A 19,005-nucleotide genomic window follows, 5' to 3' on the forward strand; every position below is an offset into this window, starting at 1 on the left:
ACCTTCTTTCAGTCTAGTGTACCTTTTCCTGTCTTTGATGTGTTTCTATTTCCTTCTAGTTCAATGCATGATTAATCAATTTTACTTCAACTTTGAAATGATTAAGATATCTTGCTGAATGAGGCTGACACCCATTGCTGCTAGGTTAATGTTTATGAACTGTATTCAGAATATTTGACTTTGGAGTATTTGTTGTGCCAGTTAAATATTCTATCACAGAACTTGTAATTGCTTCAACCTTTCCTATCAGAAACCATATAGTATAGTTTTTCAAGTATAGTAAACATTTTTGGGGTGTATTTCCTTTCAAGAGAGGACCCAGCAGTAAAACAGGAAAGTGATGAGAGGTTCCTGACGTAAGAGAAGAGCTGAAAGATTTGGGTTGTTTAGCTGGAATGAGAGACATAGGAATGAAGAGGCAAAGTGCCTATGAGCATGTAAAAACCTGTCACGAGGGAGAATAGAACAAGCTATTTCTATTTATTATGGACGTATAGGAAAAGGATTAATGGGGTAATCACAGCAGTGCTGAATGCAGTTAGACCTCTTAATGCTAGTGAATAGTGAAAAGCTGGAAAAGATTGCCTGGGGAATGTGTGGCACCTCCATTTTTGAAGCTTTGTAAGAATAGGCTAGAAGTGCATGTGTCACAGTGTAATACCTCAAGTAACTCACGGCTAGTAAATAGGGGGTGACTGTATGGTTTTTTTTGCAGTCTCTCCTACCTCTGGTCTTCTTCAGTGTTTTCCAATTTCAACCATTATTTGAATGAATGTCTGTGTGTTGTGGTTTAAGCTGGTAACTCAGAACCATGCAGCCACTCGCTCTCCGCTTTTTTCCTCCAAGGCTCCTGTCAGGATGGGGAGGAGATTTGAAAGAATGTAAATCCCACAGGTTGAGATAAGAACAGTCCAGTAACAACAGTATAATACAAAACTATTACTACTACCACTAATAATAATGATGATAAGGGAGAGAATATAAAACTAAAAAAGGAAAAGAAAAACCCAAACAAAACCGACCCACAAACAAAAAAACCTAACAATAAGCACAAGTGATGCACAATACAATTGCTCACAACCCGCCGATCGACACCCAGCCGTACCCAAGCAGTGATCTGCCCTTCTGGATAACTCCCCCCAGTTTGTACACTGGGCATGATGTGCTATAGTATGGAATACCCCTTTGGTTAGTTTGGGTCAGGTGTCCTGTCTCTGCTTCCTCCCAGCTTTCTGTGCCCCTCCCCACTGTCAGAGCCTGAGAGGCTGAGAAGGTCCTTGACTTAGAGTAATCTTTATTTAGCAACAACTAAACACATCAGTGTGCTATCAGCCTTGTTCTCAGGCTAAAGTCAAAAACCCAGCACTGCAGCAGCTACCGAGAAGGAGAAAAATGACTGCTACTGCTGAACACAGGACACTGTACAACCCGTCTCACAATCAGCTTGCACACTCAGTTCCAGGTGTTGGCTGCAGCACTGTCTCAGTGCTGGTTCAGGAAGAGGTTGCCTTGAGCCCTTCCTTTTCCAGCCTCATGAAGCACACTGTGCCTTGTCTGGAACATCATTATCCTTTAAATACAGGGAATAATTTACTAAATGTATCAGTTGCTAGCAGATACCAGTCAGCCACTATATTTGAAAGTCCTCAAGTTTTTGTAAGATTAAAGAAATAATTCAGAACTACCATATTTAAAAAAACATTTAAAAAAAAAAAAAAGGTGTGGGGGAAGGGAAACATTCATGTGCTGAGGCTGTGATGGATGATAAAAGAAAGTAAAAGTATAATTGGAAGTTAATGGCATACTTTAGCCATCATTTTTACACTCACTCTTGAATTTGCTCAGATCAGTAATGCTGTCTTAATTTCAGATACCTCTATGTTATACCATATATTCACGTTTCAGGTTGTAGCAGGGGAATGGATGAAACCCTGTTGCCTGAGGCAGTGAAACTGTAGATAATGCAATGTAGGAGTGATTCTTCACAGGGGAGAAAATGATACAAATGGTGCAGTGGACGTTTTGATGTCTAAAGGATATAATTTTATGTTGTAAATGCACAAAGGATTTCTAATAGTCTTCCCATCAAGTTTAATGTTGAATCTTTTTCTCCAGTTGTATAGTGAAACCAAGAAAGTTTGACTAAATGACTCGTGTGAAATTCTGTCATTGAAGCCTTAGCTTTTAGAGACCTATCTATGTATGATACTTATGTATCGATTTGTTTCATTTATACTGCACTAAGTGGTCAGATGCTTTATTCTATGATTTGCATTCCAGAATCTCAGCAATAGAATTATTTTTCTGCCCAGGTTGTCAGTGCAGCCAGCTCAAATGATTTTGTAATCTCCATCATACGGTAACTGTGTTACTAGATAGTACAGACAAGTAAGGTGACTAGAAAACCTGCTGTGCTCATATGAAATGCTCTTCAGGTTGAATAATCCATTTTAAGGGAGTTTTGACTTTAGCAATCAGAAACAATCAGCCCCCTGGCAGCATGACTGAAAGAAGAAGAAAACCCCTCAGGCTAGTCATGTTTTTTTGCAGAGGTAGCAAAATTGATATAGTATAAAAAGTGTTTCAGAAAGTTTCAGAAGGGTGCTCCAGAGGAAATGGTTCTGTAACGCTGTCAGCAAAACTTCAAAGAGGCGAATTCTCTCGACACTCAGCACACCAGGCATGGTAAAGACAAGTGAAACAAGAAAATCAAAGTGTAATTTATACACTTCATTGCTGAGTGAACAATACAGTCTCCCGTGAAGGATGAATTATTGGATTTTGTAGTGCTCATTCTGCAATAATATGTGTTACATGGCCTGGTGTTTTGTTTTTTTTTTTTTTGTTTTGTTTTTTGTTTTGTTTTTTTGTTTTGTTTTTTGTTTTTTTTTTAAAGTTTCCCCTAGTTTGAAATTCTAGTGCACTGATAATATTTTAAAAATAGAAATGTTGGAGAAGACTATTAATGTTGGACAATTCGATTATTAAAAAATGACTGCTCTGGATAGCTAACAAAACCTGGACAGCGTTGCTGCTAGTGTAAAGGACAATACTGATTCTCTGAAATGTTTCCTCTTTTTTGGTGAAAGTGGAGTTTGCCCAGGGTCTCACAGAGAGGTGTTAGACAGCAAACTGTCAATGTAGAGAAACAAAGTGTACGTAAAAATTCGTTTTGAGTTGCAAGTCTGCACTATTACAAGTTGTGATGATAGTGCCTCATGTTAAGCTCGTAATTTTCTATCGTATATTCTCTGGTTTTGCTTTCTTCTACTCTGCCAAATTGTTACTATTGGGTCTCAGATGTTTCCTCACAATGTCTTTCTGAATGGAATTTGGGGTAAAGTTTAGCAAAAATGTTTTGGCTGGTTTTGTACAAGTCTAAGAAAAAAAAATTTTGTTTTTGCAGTGTTTAATTCATGCAACCATTCTATTGAGATGTTTTGATAAAACCCCATTGAAATGGGTAAAGATTTTGATATTTGGAAGGACTGGAGCAGGTTATGAGCACAGACATTTATTAACTGTAAGAACGTGGAATAGAACTAGTGTCTTCTTGGCCCAGATGTTTCTGCACATCAGCAAAGATTTTGAAATTCACTGACAAAGTGCATCAAGTTCCCCTGCAGCGGTTGGTCCACAGGTGTGGAGATAGTCTGCAACTGCTAAAAATCACTTCGGCTGCAGTCCACAGAACTGGTTCATACTCCCTTGGCAGCACCTCTGTGGCAGAGACATGTTTGTGAAGTTGACCATTATTGATGACTTGAAGTAAGAATTTAAGTAAAAAAAAATACAGTTTTAGATATATTTCTTTGCTGGGAAATTCCAGCTAACGTCACATAGGCCTGTATCTGCTTAAAGCACAGCCACTGTATACACCACTGGCCACAAGTCTTAAGCTGAATACCCAGAGACTGAGGAATTGGAGAATGGCCAACACAGTATTTAGGCTAACGGGCAAGTGATATCCAGGATGCATGTGCAGAAAAAGAGAATCTGTTCCTCTAGGATGGCATTTTGACTTTGTCTTTCCAGGTCCTGAAACTTCCTAATCCAAGTGCTTACCTTCCAAATCGCACAAAAAATGCCTTCATCCTCTTTATGAACTCTCATTCTTTTAATTTATAGACTGTGTGAAGGAGAAAGATTAAAAAACATACAGCATAAATCTGCTTCTTTCTTTCTGCCATTGATTTGGAGAAGCAGACAAGTCTTCCTGAGGTATATGCTGTCAGACAGCAAACAGAAGAAAGATTCAGACAAAATACAGCAGCTTAGTTTGTTGCACCCTGTAATACATCCCTTACTTAGAAAAAGCCTCTCTGTACTTCTCTGAGCAGCTCCATGAGGCAACAGGCAGAAAGGGTGATGTGTATAAAGGTGGCAGTGGAGTAGCTTTAAGACGGCAGACTGCAAGAAGGTGAAGGAATAGCAATGTAGAGAGGACAGGTTGTAGAGATGAAAGAGCATAAGCAACCTTTAGCTTGTTCATTGAGGATCAGATGAAAGCATGCTTGTTTACAGGTGTTTTATGTTACTGGAAAGGCAGCTCTGAAGTTTTTGAAGAGAAAGCCTCTAAGCTCACCACACTGTAATGTTTTAGAAGCCATAAGTGGTTAGTTAACAGAACTTCTATAAATGTAACATATTTGGATAATGAGATACGTACAGTGATCTTGATAAATTAATTTGAAATCACTTAATGCACAAGCTTTTAACAAATGGAGAACAGGGAATAAGAAAGTAATCTCAGCAGAAAAACTTCCTGATAACTAAACAACAGCAGGGTAATTGTCAGATGCATTGGGATAATAAAAATGTAAAATATTATTAGACAAGCAGAATGCAAACATACTGCTTTCCTACCATTTTCCACTGTGCTTTTAGAATTTCCATGAATTTGAAAGTCAAAAGCATCCCGTAGATTTTTAATGTGATTTTGGTGGAGACAGTGGTTTCTGTGGTTATGCATATCATTCACTGGGTGTTCCTTTCTATTCTAAGCACCTGCTCCATCATCCTACTGAGGCTGCTGTTTTGACAGTGGCTTGTCAGTATTGCTGTATATTTGACATACAATGCCAAAATCTAGATTTAAGGTGGAAGCATACACATTGTGCTGAATAATTGAAACAGCAGCAATGAACCATTTTTCTTCATACCGTATTTTAAGTCTTTTCATATAGTGAACAGTTGTTCTGTCATTTAGATGTATGACATTCATATATTTCTGTGGAATGCATCAAGATTAGATGCCTTTCTAGAATATATTTTTTATTCAAATACATGTTACTGGTCTTCCTTAGCAAAATATAATAGCTTGTAATGTAATGAGGGTTGAACTGCATGTTCTGATAACCTCTTGTGGCCATAAATCCTATGAATGAAAAAATGAATTCTGTGAATGAATGCTATCTTGAATTTCTAGCCTTAATTTAGTAAGATGTAAGAGGCACAGTGGTAAATGGAATTAGGCATTGAGATCTTTAACGAAAATTCTCCTGCACTGTAAATTTATACGTCTTTTCTGCCTTGTTGTTAGAGAATTTTTATTTTAATTGATTTCAATATGCCTAAATAAATACAAATCAAACAATTTTTTCTAAATTATTGATATCTTATTATCATATAGTCTGTCAATAGTCCTATAACGAAAAACTAGAATGTATTACATGTTTAGAATTTTGTTTTTTTCTATTATGTGACTGCTAAAAGTAGAATATGGAATATGCCCCTGTTTTCTTGATGAGCTTTTTAAAGTTATGGTACAGCATGTCAGCTGAGTATCCTCCTGGGAGATAGTTACCCAGGGAGTGGAGGACTGCACAGCATGGGAAATCACAGAGTTCAGCTCCACTTGCAGATCTCCAAAATGAAATAGTTGGGCACTTCAGTGCCTAACTTTCACTGCTCCCACTGACAATCAGATGTCCAGCCTACCATCTAATGACCACTTTTTTCCAAATCTAGGAGATTGATGGGAAACTAGTGATACTGTCAAAGCTAAGCATCAATACTGGAAACAAATCTAAAATAATATCTGAAACACAACTAGTAATAGTAGTATAATTTTCAGTAATATTTTTTATTATTATTTTAACTTCAGTATTGTATATTTTTATTCAAGAAGTTCAGCATTGTGTTTATTTTTCCTTGCTGGTAACTCCATGCATCTAACTGTTAGGGTCAAAGTAAATGCCGATTAATGCTATGTAACTAAAATTCCTACTGACAAAGGGAGATTCCCCTCCACCCCTCTCCCCCTCTCAAAGCTTTAAAAAGTCATCTGTGTAGGCTATTGCTGAATAACGTGCTCTGCCAGTTTTAAAATTGTCTATAGCATGGGATGTGCATACATGTCACTATCATTGAACTGTGAAAGACAGTACCTCTCCCTGAACACTTCTGCTTTCTTGTCTTAGACACTCATGGTATCTGCAACAGCCATTGTTACCCCTTGTTTGGGTGTAGTAGAACTTTTTGCTGCTTTGCCTGTATTAGCCAATATATTTTTTCTTGATACAGTAGTTGTTATCTCTGTTTTCTCTTTTCCCATAATGTAGATAGCCTGAGTGGTTTTGTGGTTTTTTCCAGAGTTGTTTTGGCTGTGACTCTTTGTTGGCAGAATTAAAGTTGTGAAAGGATCATGGGAAAGGAGTCTTGTGAAAAGCACGTAGGTGGACAGTACTTGAATTGTAAATGAATAAAAGTGACCTCATTGTTTTTGTGATTATAACAGCCCATTATACCGTGAGGTACTAACAGTTTCTCAGAACAATGTACAATATGACCAATACGAAACAGTGCAGCTGCAGGGAAAATGAATCAGCACTATGTCATGAGGGATGATAGATACTCGTTACATTTGCCATTAGGAAAAAATACAGACAGTGTATTTTCACTAACTTCTTTAAAGAAATAATCATCTACTAACCATAAACTGAAACTCTCAAAGATGACTAGACCTTACAAATTACATTTTATGTCTTCAGAGTAACTCATGGGAATTATCTAAACTCTGGATTTAAAACACCTTTCTACTATTTCTGCTGTATAGTACTTGTTCCTTAAACAGAATTATTTTTTAAATTTAATTTTATTTGTAATAAGCTATTTTTTCTCTTTTTTTGTTTTTGTTTTTTATGAAAATGGAGTAGTCTTCTTCAAAATCCAGCTGTACCTTTAAACTAGGAATGACATAAAGTTAATTTGACTGTTTTGCTGTAGAGGTTAATGCATCCAGAAGGCTGTATGAAGTCTGAGAACACTGTATACAAGATAAATACCATATTGCAGTACACATTGCAGAGACATTGTACTTAATTCTTGCCTCCATATGTTAACTCCAAAATGACCTTTACTCATACTCGTATCTTTTAACGTTCCATGGTAGTCAGATACAGAGCAAGGAGACCCTACACATGCAATCTTAATGTCTGGATTTAGTCCCAAAGACCTTGAAGGATTTATATTCAGCATGAGTATTACCAGGTTTACTCAGGCCTCCTTTCCAGTAGAGTGATCATTCGAGGTTGCCATAGAAAATGGCATGCATGATTTTACCTTTTGACCTGACCAGGTTACTTCTGCGAGGTAGCTCTTTTAGAGGGTATGAGGATCTAGGCTGTGGGACTGTCCACAAGCAGTCTGATTTCTCAGCAGTGTAAGCCTGAGCTTTTCTAGGATGTGATGCTAATGAGCAGTGTGGTACATGTCTTACCCCTTCACTGTGAGGTTACAGTTGCAAGAAGCAGGTGCAGTGTTTGGAAAGCGTTCCTTAGAGTCTCTCATTTCTTTTAGCAATCTACTGAGATTCAAGCAAACTTTAAGCAATCTACTGAATTTCTCTCTACTGAGAAAAGTAAAATGCACCTGTATTCAAATCCTGCCTTAATTTCTTTATTGTTCTAAGGATTCTCTGGGAGCTGGATCAGTGTGCATTCATGGCCGTAGGATGTCTTGCAATGACATCCTGTTTGTCCAGCTTAGTGGTTTGTTTTTGTGGGGTTTTTAATTGTTACTTATTTGAGTCACAAATTTACTTTCTGATTCCTTTCCAAAAGCATCCTCTAGTTTTAGTTTGCCCTTCAGTCAAAAATGTAGTCTCTATAAGCTTGCTTCTATGTATTGGTGTTTGTGCATGTAATTTTGGTTTTCAAGTGCTAAACTAACATCTAGTTTTGTGTTCTCTAAGCAATTTGTCTCTGTTCCAAATCTTCCATCAGACAAGTTTGTTTGGTCAAATGGACTTGCATGTCAATAGTTTTCGTTTTGTGGCTGGTGAGAAAGATTGAAAATCATTTTGCTAATGGTGTTCAATGATGTAATGTCTCATGAGATCAGCAAGAATTCCGAGAGACTCTCATGTTCCTGATGATACAGCTGGTTGTGGAAGATGCCTGATGGTGTGCAGGACATTCAAGGCCAGGAAATGGTTAAATTATTCTGTTCTGAGGAAGCCCACTGTGATTTCTTTTATCTGCCAGATAGTCTGCTTTTCTTATTAGGGTAGAGCTACTTTAAAACCCATTGGAGGATTCTGGATTTCTTTAGCATGTTGATTGTGCTTTGATCTGAAACCTTCAGAAGCAACTCCCTCTCCCTGCTGAACTGCTGAGCCTCCTCATATCACACTCACTATGGATTTCTTTCCAGGCAATTACTTTAGGTTTTGGTTATATCTTCTTCACTCCTCTCAAGGTTTTAATTCATTCATTCAATCTTCATTGTTCAAAACATATTATGTTGTTGGAGTTTGCTTTGGAATACAAGCAGACCTTGTATTTTCCTCTGAAAACGGGGTAGTCTTCTTCAAAAAGAATGATAAATTTTCTTCCCAAAGGGTACTGGGATTGAACTCCTCAGCAGAGAGTGGGTTCTGATCCCACAGCCCTTCTTGATCATGAAGAGCATGTGGTATCTAATCCTTCTGTATAGTATGAGAGAGGCAAGGGCAGAAAGAATGCCATTTCCTGTTTTTTTTTTTGTGTGGTGTCTGACAATGTAGATGTCTATTGAGTGTGTCTTGTTAATGCCTGCTCTCACACTGAGCTCTCATGAGAATGGTGAGATACGGGGGTGTCTGCTTTTCACACCAGGTTGGCCGTGACAGGACTGGAGCAGCCTGGGCAGACCTGTAGGTGCACCTACAAGGAACTTTAGAGTCACAGGAATGAAAAGCCTGTGGACATAATGCACTGCTACATCAAATACTGATACAGGCTTAAAAGATCACAGTTTTCGTTTTGCAGGTGAATTCCACTTAAGTCCTTTTCAGTCCAGGTCTGACGCATAGCTTTTGTTTCCCAAACAAAAGTGCCAGAAGTTTATGTTGGCATCAGTCTCCCACCTGAACCATAGCCATGTTATTAGTTGCAGAACAATGAAAATCTCTGTATATAATCAAATGGGAAATCAGCTAGAGAAAAAGGTAAATATATCAGAATTCCTGGAGAATGAATGTGAATTAAAATAAGGAACAATAGCTGTGAAAATGTTGTTAAAAAAACCTAGCAAAGCTGAATGTTCATAATGGTGAAGAAATGGAGAAAATATAGCAAAATAGTGCAGGCAAAAATTATTAAGGAGACTGTTTGTCTTGCATTAACCTTGTCAGTTGGGCTTTATTACTTACATTATAGGTAAAGCCAGTAAATAGTAGTTCTTGTTAAACATTAGAACTGGGTGAATTGATTGAATTATTTGGAAAAGACGTTCTTCACTGTACAAATCTAGATTTAAATTGCAAACCTCACATTGGAGCTGTGTTACATTTGACCATGGAGAGCAGCTGTATCAGGAAAAGCACCAAATTCATTTTTAGAATTGTGTCTCCTTAATGCATTGGATACATGGACTCTTATTTCCATTAACTTCTAAATCGTACAGATGGCAATGAGCAGATACTTTGGAAGTGTTCTCAGAACATTGAACAGCCCTCAAATCCAGGCCAGTTTTACATCTCAAAGTTGTACATGCGATAGAAAGGATCTGTAATTGCAGGGTATAACTGTGATCAAATATAATGAGACTAAGTGAAAGTAAACTCTTGAACCTAGCAAAGAAACAGTTGAGGAGAGAGCTCTTATAAGTCTCTGAGGTCAGAAATGCTACAGAGAAAGTGATCAAGAGCATGGTTATTCAAGGCCTGAAGCCAGAAAATGAAATTAACAGAACAATGTAAAAGCAAAACCAGCTATGTACAATTAGTGGTGAGCAAAAATGGTGTGTTACTCATTGTTTCCAAGATGATGTAAATGCAGAAATCTTATCTGTGTTCAGAAAGCATTTCTACTAATTCATGGAGGAAAACTCTATAAAGGGCTCTTCACTGCAAATACACAACTTATTTTCAGGAAATCTTTAAGCCACAGTTTGCTGGAAAAACTGAAGGGTATGTTGGGAAAGTGTGACTAGATACATGTCGTCTTTCCACTTTTGTCTGTCATTTGCTACTGCCAAGGCAGGTATGAGAACGAATGGATTATTAGTTAGAACTATTCACCCATTCTTATGTTGCTGTTCATGTTTTCTCATTAACTCTTCTTTCTGGTCATCAGTCCAATATGGTGTGGGAGAAACACCAGCAAAAGTACAAAATCTTAGTTGTACGACTAAGTTATGTATAGCACATAGAGTGAAATGGGTCCTGTTCCCTTTCTTAAACCCTGTATATTTTTCCTATTCTTTCATCATAAATTCAAAGATAAGTCTTATGATCAGTCGTTACCATACATTTGGTTTATGCATGCAGTATGAATGGCTTTATCTACTGGAAAAATAATAATTAAAAAAAAACCCAGAACTTTTTTCCTGGTTTTGCTTATTGAGGAAGAAATTTCAATGGTCTTTTCCATGACTTTTCTATGCAATTTAAAAGATCAATTTGAAACAGAGATTGGCATATAATCTGGTTATCCAGTTTTGTTTTTTTTTTTTTTTTATTTAATTAAAATCAGGATTCACTCTCAAATAGAAATGCAGGATACTTCAGAAAAATTTGTTTTACCTCTTGACTGGTCTAATTCTATCACACATTAAAAAGCTCATCTTCCAAAGAAGAGACTGCTTTCAGCTGCACAGCTTGCTCATTTGTACAAAGGTACTATGCTGCTATCTGCTCCAGGCATCTACCTCGAGCTTCACTCTGTATGTGACTATAGCTTTAATTATCCCATAAATTACTTTGAGATCCTCAGGGGAAACTTTGCTCTCCAAAGTAATACTTATTTTTTATTTATTGCTGTAAGAGCAAACATGAGGCTATGGAACGTGTGTAGACACAAATTCCTACCCACGCATGTCCACAAGAGACTGAGGAGCAATTATGCTCTGTATTTTGCCCTTTGAAACATCGCTGCCTTTTTCTTTATTTCGTTTATCTAATCTTGAGTTTTTGAGGTTGAGGAATAGATTTGATGTTGGCTTAGTAGCAACAGGGGTCATTCATCTCCTGTGATGTTTTATTTTGCTTGGAATTGCCTTCTCTTTCCACTATGTCATGTATGTGCTTAGATGTGCTTATACCTTAAGCTTGAGTTCCCCACTATTATCTATTGTCTGAAATGGTACTTTCTCAAACTACAGCATTACTTCATATTGTATAATGCCCTCTTCCCTGCTGAGAGCAACACACTCAGGGCACTGTTGTTTGAGTGTATATAATCTGAGAGCACATTCCTGCAGACTTTACATGTTATCCCTGTGCTGCCTCTTCTTGTATCCAGTCTGCTGTATTGACTTATAACAGCATTTTAACACAAGTAATATAAATTTCTTTGAGCTTTCTGGGTGGAACTGTATAGACTGATAATAAGGACTTATCTGTGTACTCCCTGCACTTTCTGAATGGCTAACTTTGCGTATAGTATATACTTAAATGTTACTGAAGGTACACAGAGCATGGAGAATTTTGATGCAGAGCTACCAGTGGATTGCGCAGTATCATGAAATGACTCTTAACTATTTTTATCTTCTGATTTGTTTACCTGCCCATTTGCTTTTTCTCTTGTGAGAAGATTCATCCAACTTTGGGTAACTAAGGTGCATAAGTCCGTCAAAAAGTAGAGAGTGATTTACGTGAAATTAAGCTGTGATTAAACTATTTTTATTCAGATCAAATCTGTAACACACAGAAGATACTATTTTGTGTAACAGACATTCCCAGGTTTCAATTGGGAATCAATCTATGGTGTTTCTAGGATCAGACTTTTGAAGGAAATGTGACAGACCTTCTCAGCTGATGTAGTACATATGTACCGCATTACTTAATTTTTATACAATTCAGTATTAGTATGTTTAATTATGAGTATCTGTTTATATATAGTAATCTGCACTGAAAGGTGTGAAAAACATCTCTTTCTCTTGGTTAGATAAAGTTTCAAAATCTTTTGCAAATATTTTAAAGGTGTCAGGATTAAAAAAGGAAGAAAAAATATCTTTGAAACATGAGAGGGGACTTTGAAACATCAAATCGATTGTTTCAAAAATTTTCTGGGAGAGGGAGAATACATAGAGATGCAACATGAAATTAAGTATAAATTGTGTTAGTTGCAGGTAACAGGTATACATGCACTTGGGATAGGGAAAGGTGGTAGTGAGGGAAAGGATTTGTAATCTGTTCTGGAAGCTACTTTATTACCTTCAAAGAGATTGAAGCACTTCCATAATCATTTACTTATCTGGAGAGTTTTAACCGGGTCTTGTTTATAGAGATTTGTGGTACTGGGAGTTTAAATGTGATGCTTCCCTAGTCTCTGCTTGACCTGGAATGCAACACATCTGCTCCCTGCAACACAGAATCATAGAATCAACTATGTTGGAAAGCATGAAGGAAAACTCCTGATAATGGCCATTTGCTATTAGTTTCTTCAACTTGTTTAAAGAAAACCATGTGTTAAAAGAACAAACAGCAGCTAATTTGCTTGTCTGACACTTTTTTTTGCTAATTGCAACTGTCTCTGCCCTCTCACAAAAATAATATGACTATGTATAACAGTAAAGAGATTGTTTGCTGGTGACTTACAATGGTATTGGTTGTTTGTCAGTATTTGCATAATACTACAAGTGGTGCATGGTTTTAATAAGCAAGCAAAAAAACAAATGGATAACTCACTTTGCCTCTTGTTTATCTCCCTAGAATTATTTATGTTCTGGTTACAAGAACTTAAGAAATTAATTGGTTTATATTTCATTTTAAATTGATTAATATTGGAAGTGAAGAATGCTTTAACATGCTTTAAGGCTTTAATTCTATCATTGATCATAAATAAATAATGGGATTATTAACATGGTACAGTTATTATTGGGTCTTCTTCATGCCCACATATGGAAATAATTAATATCAAAAAAGATAAAATGACCATTCTAATTATATAAGCTATATCAACAGCAGGTTTTAATAGAAAGTAAAATGAGCATGAAGTGGAAGCCTGCTGAATCTATGCCATTGACCAAATAACTCTTCATCCAAGTTCTGTCAACAAATCTATGTCTAAATTTTAAAAAACATTTTACATCATGACCCAGAAGAAGACTTCAGCATTATGGCATTCAGGATTATAGGGGAACTGAAAAGCAAAAAACTTCAAGAGGCCTTTTTACATATGTAGCAATTGGAGTTTAAGGATCTGTGAAATGAAAATTTGTTACCTAAAGCTGTAATGCCTGTTGGCCTACTTGATTTGTAAGTACCTGGGATCTGTTCTAAGCTTTCAGGAATCATAGAATCATAGAATGGTGAGGTTTGCAAGGGACCTTAAAGAGCATTTAGTTCCATCTAGTTCCACCTCCCCTGCCATGGGCAGGGGCACCTTCCACCAGACCAGGTTGCTCAAAGCCCCGTCCAGCCTGGACTTGAGCACTGCTGGGGCATTCACAGCTTCTCTGGGCAACCTGTGCCTGTGCCTCACCACCCTCACAGTAAGGAATTTCTTTCAAATATCTAAATCTACCATCTGTCAGTTTAAAGCCATCACCCCTTGCCTTATCACAAGGCCCTGTAAAAAGTCCCTCTCCAGCTTTCTTGTAGGCTGCCTTTAGGTACTGGCAGACTGCTATATGGTCTATAAGTAACTGTATCTTTAGAAATAAAGATATGTCATTAGTTTGCAGGGATGGCCTTGATTTTTAATGGAGTTGATTGAAAACTTTTTATTAAAGAGGTTTTTTCAATTATGGGTTTAGAAAAGCCTTTTGGGGGGGGGGGGGGTGGGTGGCATGGGCTCTATTTTTTTCCATTATTTTTCCATTTGTTCGGAAGATTCCTGATAAAAATTTTTTTTGCAATTTAACTAGCTCCAAATATTTCTGGGTTGTTTTTTTTTTAGTGGTAAGTTCATTAGATTTGAGCTCAATTGCAGCTCAAGGTCTCCTTTCTCTTATGTATCACTAAAAAACTTGCACCCCTTTGTGTTGTGGTGGAGGTTTCACTTACCAGGGAAAGAAACAATTTTTGCATGGACCTGTGTGGGGAATCACAGCCAGGGACACCTTTAGGGTTCATGGCAATTAGGGGACAGAGGCAGGTTGAAAGCAGCTTCATTGAAGATAGATTTTTTTAATTTATTTAGTAAAATAGCTTCTGAATATTAGTCATTCTCATGTAGCATGTCTCCCAAATTAGTTCTGAAGCACATACCGAGCCGATAGATTATTACGCATCATTAATTGAGCTCTTCAATCCACACTGAAGCTACTTTGTGGTGGCAATTTTGTCTGTGTTCCCTGGCAATATGTGCCTGTAATTAAACTTGGCCTCAGTCACAAGATGAGTGAAGAGGTTGGTGTTTTCTGCTCTCAAAGGAGTCATTTTGGAAAGGAACTTGGGAGGTGATGATATGTCATCTGTTCTCCAGAATGATTTGTAAATACTGCCCATGTTAGAATCCATAAGGAATAGATCTTTTTTCCAGTCATTAAAATGTGTGCCTTCGTGGGGATAAATGAGTCTATATGTTCTGTCAAAGGTACAGAAAGTGCTATATTGAATTTGACAGTACTGTAGTCCTGTGCCAGATGGGGCTACATGAAGGTGAAAAGACTCCATTATTAAAGAACAGTGTTCTAAAATGCTTTGAGTGTTTTTCACCCCAAACAGGGCATAGGTTCTGTCTTTAAGCAAAATAAATGTTGTCTATCATGTGTTAGGGTTTCTCCCGTACCCCCTTATCTTTCACATAATAAGGATGTAAGAAATCCCCCACTGAGTAATCTCCTATGTTCTGTCAAGCCCAGCAGTGTCTCCAGTCTATTATCCCTAGCACTGGTAAAGGGAGATTCTATTTAAAGACCAAGCATACGAGGCCTGGCTGCCTTTTGCAGTCCACTCCCTTTGTATTTCTCTAGTATCTAAAGTCAATGTATTACAGATGGTGGCTAGTACATGACTGCCTAGTCATTTTAGTATCAATATACAGATCTATTGCCCACAAATTCGTCTAACCTCTTTATGAACCTGCTGATACTCTCTGTCTCCACAACCAGGATCTTCTGTTAGCAGGTTATATAATTGTACTGCCTCTTGTGTATAGAAATGTGTTCTTGAATCTCCTATTAGCCTCATCAAGTATCAGTACTTCTAGTATTACAAAATATTGTTAATAGCAGTTCAACATGTTGTTGCATGTATGAGTAGGGAAAAATTTTGTATAGCAAAAAAATTGTTGTAAATATTCGTTGTTCTGTATTATTTTGTATTCTATTACAAGGGAAAAAATGAGCCTTTGTTGTGTTTTTTATAGGACTGATACGGAACAGTATGTTTCATTGTGCCAGCTGCAGTGCCAGTAAATCTTTATCCTGTCTGTTTACTTCAGAAGTGAGAATTTTATTCCCAAACAGACACAATAGATATATTTATGTTGTAATCATAATAAAAAGTTAAAGTTATGATCGCTTTAATTGTAGTTTAGATTCTGTATTGCTCATTATCCTATTGTGAATCAAACTTTGAAATAGAAATGTTGGTTTCTAGTTGCAATATGCCATTTAAAAATGCAGAGGCACTTAGAGGGAGAATATCTTGCTGACAGCTTATATAGTACGTGAATGAAGCAGTCAGATGGAGAATGGAAATTAAATGACAGCTTCATGAGTAGCAGGAATTTAAGGCCATGGGTTCAATGTAGCAAGGACGGCTCTATTTCAATGAGATGTTCCCCTTTTATACCATGAGGCATCACTGTGGCAATATAGAGCTGTTAACAAAGCAAATTGTCAGTGACGGAGTATTCAGTATATTTGACATTGCGTTTTTAAACATTTTGTAGTCTGGAAATGAGAAGAAGACATAGAGCACTTGGTTCTGTTCAAAACCTTTGTATAGCCATATAAGTTATTGATCCTTCACTTTCCTTTTGTTTCAAGAAAAATGATTGAGTATACCTAAAAATAAAAGGTGAATGGTGAAAAACTGATTTATTTCCTCTTTGGACTTCTAGATATGTATGAAGACTTGTTTTAATTTTGATCACAGATATGGCAATACCTGTCATTTCTAATTCTAACGAATCTTACGTAATGGTTTTGAGTCACTTTAACCAAAAGCCCTTTTGCCTGAATTTTGGAGATTACATATATGTGGACTGGAGTTTAACAACTTTACAAATATTTACTGACTTTGCATGTTGCAGTGGACATCACTTTTCTGTAGGAGTTCATGACTGACTGTGAATATGTGTGCTGAAAATTGTAATGCTCTCTTATTGCAGCTTCTGCAAGCAAGACAAGTTGCCCATTACGTTCCAGTCCTGTGTGATCACAAAGGAGTGCCAGGTGTCAGAGTGGTCAGAATGGACACCCTGCTCCAAAACGTGCTTTGACATGACTACCCCTAAAGGGAATCGTACAAGATCACGGATCATTAAACAACTCCCTATTGGTAGTGAAAGTGAGTGCCCACAACTAGAAGAAACAGAGGAGTGTGTTTCTCAAGGAGATGGTGTGGCACCATGCATTACGTAAGTTGGCTTTTTTCAGTTCTCCCTATATTAAAATGAAGAATTTCAGTTAAGTACACAGGGCTTATGATGGACTATCAACCAAATAATTATTAAAGAAATAATACATTTGATTTTATTTTATCCTTTGCTTATTTAGTGCTCTTCTTAAAAGCCTGAAGTCTAAAAATAGCTGCTATTATAATGAAATCACTTCCTTCTCTAAATACAGGAGAAATAACAAATACATATTTTTTCATTAATATTAACTTTTGAAAAAGAACATTTGTGGATATGCAGGCTCAGTCAAGACCATAATAAATTAATTGTAGTAATTTGTTAGTGATCTTTTCCCTGCATAACATTTCTACCAGGATCACTGCTTTCTGGAGCACTTGTATATTTGCAGACAAAATGCTGAACATAGGAAAGAGGTGATAAATATCTATTTAGCAAACAGACTTTTTTAGCGAAACTTGTATTCAGCTTAACAAAGGCAAGCTTGGGCCCCAAATGGCAAGTGGGAGAGGCTAATAGTAACAGTAAATAAATTAACTCTGTTTAAAGTTTAGGAGAAATGACGGCAAGCACTTTTTGATTCAAGAGATTGCTGTAATCCTTATCAACTAATCAAGATTAAAATTTAAGTCCCAACTGTGCTTTATCAGACTGAGAAGAGTCTGGGGAATTTGATGTTAAGCATCTTAGGCCGTAGTACATATTTTTCATTTAAGAGCTGAAATGTCATCTTTCCCCATCTCCAGCCACATTAGGAAGCAGTTTGCTTGATTTAGCCTCAAAGGACTTCTTGGGTAGAGAATTCTGTGGCATTTCTTTCAGTTTGTAATCCTGATTGGGTTTTAACTAGGAATCACAGATCTTTCATGTGTGTTCACTGACTAGAAAGCTCACAGCTTCTCATTCATCAGTACACAGCAGGGATGCCTCAGTATTGCATGGCCGTCTTTCTCTTAATAGTGAAAAGGGAACTTACTGAAAGGTTTTTCTGAAGTAATAATAAAAAAATACAATTATAGTTTTACCTTGATTTTCAGGAGAAACTTCTTTGTATTTTATCAAAGATGAACAAGAAGCTTTGGGGTTGTTTGGGGAGGGGTGTTTGTGTTTTTTTTTTCCCCTTTCCTTTTCTGGATTTTGTGTTTCTCAGCATGTACACTTCTTTTGGTATTTTGGCTTTGGTTCATATGATCTGTCTAGCTCTAAACAAATGCTGAGAGTCAGAACATTGAAAGTTAGCTTGTCTGAACATGGACTATATGTCTCTGTATATCAAGGTTTTCTTCCCTCCAATAAAATATTTATGTGTGCAGTATGTTTCAGGAATTGAACAGAAAAGATCTTTCTAAAAAGTAATGATTTCAGAAGTGAAATAACAGAGGAAAAGTTTCAACCCACATAAAATATTAGACTTAATGCATCCCTGTGTACAGGAAATTTTGGGACTCTGGTTATTTAGGAAATTAATAAAGCTGTTAAGGTGTTTCAGCATTTATAACTTAATTCTGTATAAAATAGCTTCATGATTTCTAAAGACCAAATTAACTGATTTTGATCCAGGTATGGTTGGCGCACCACGGAGTGGACAGAATGCCGTGTCGATCCTCTCCTTAGCCAGCAGGACAAGAGGCGAGGAAATCAGACGGCACTGTGTGGAGGTGGCATTCAAACGCGGGAAGTGTACTGCGTGCAAGCTAATGAAAATCTCCTCTCCTATTTAAATACCCTCAAGGAAAAAGAAGGTAAATTTGATTCACTTCCATTTGCATTAGTGTGAAATCAGACCACTTCAGCATTCCAGAGCTCCTTGACAGCCATTGTCTTCTATCATCAGTGCCTTTTTACCTTGCAGATTTCTGTTATTTTCTTGTTCAGATGAAAATACTTAATTGCAGTAGCAGAGATTTTATTCTCTATGCTGCAAATATTGATTCTTAGCTAAAAATTACTATTTCTTAGTATCTATTGAAAAATTTTGCCTTATGTTAAGGATATATCTCAAGGTGGGTTGGAAATCCTAGATTCTCTTTCTTTCTCTACTGTAAATTTC

General features: G+C 37.0%; 1 protein-coding gene across 1 annotated transcript in view; it reads left to right on the forward strand.

Annotated features, from left to right (window-relative positions):
* Window positions 1-19,005, forward strand: part of THSD7A (thrombospondin type 1 domain containing 7A) — a 199,723-nt gene that overhangs the window by 78,477 nt on the left and 102,241 nt on the right. Inside the window, exons 3-4 of the mRNA XM_061469259.1 lie at window positions 16,710-16,958; window positions 18,516-18,697. Of these exons, the coding sequence (XP_061325243.1) occupies window positions 16,710-16,958; window positions 18,516-18,697 (431 nt within the window). The remainder of the gene's footprint in view (window positions 1-16,709; window positions 16,959-18,515; window positions 18,698-19,005) is intronic.

This window comes from Pezoporus flaviventris, unplaced genomic scaffold (genome assembly GCF_033815535.1).
Source record: "Pezoporus flaviventris isolate CSIRO_AGI_PZ_B2104156 unplaced genomic scaffold, CSIRO_AGI_Pfla_v1 ptg000055l, whole genome shotgun sequence".
In the NCBI taxonomy this organism is placed as follows: domain Eukaryota; kingdom Metazoa; phylum Chordata; class Aves; order Psittaciformes; family Psittacidae; genus Pezoporus; species Pezoporus flaviventris.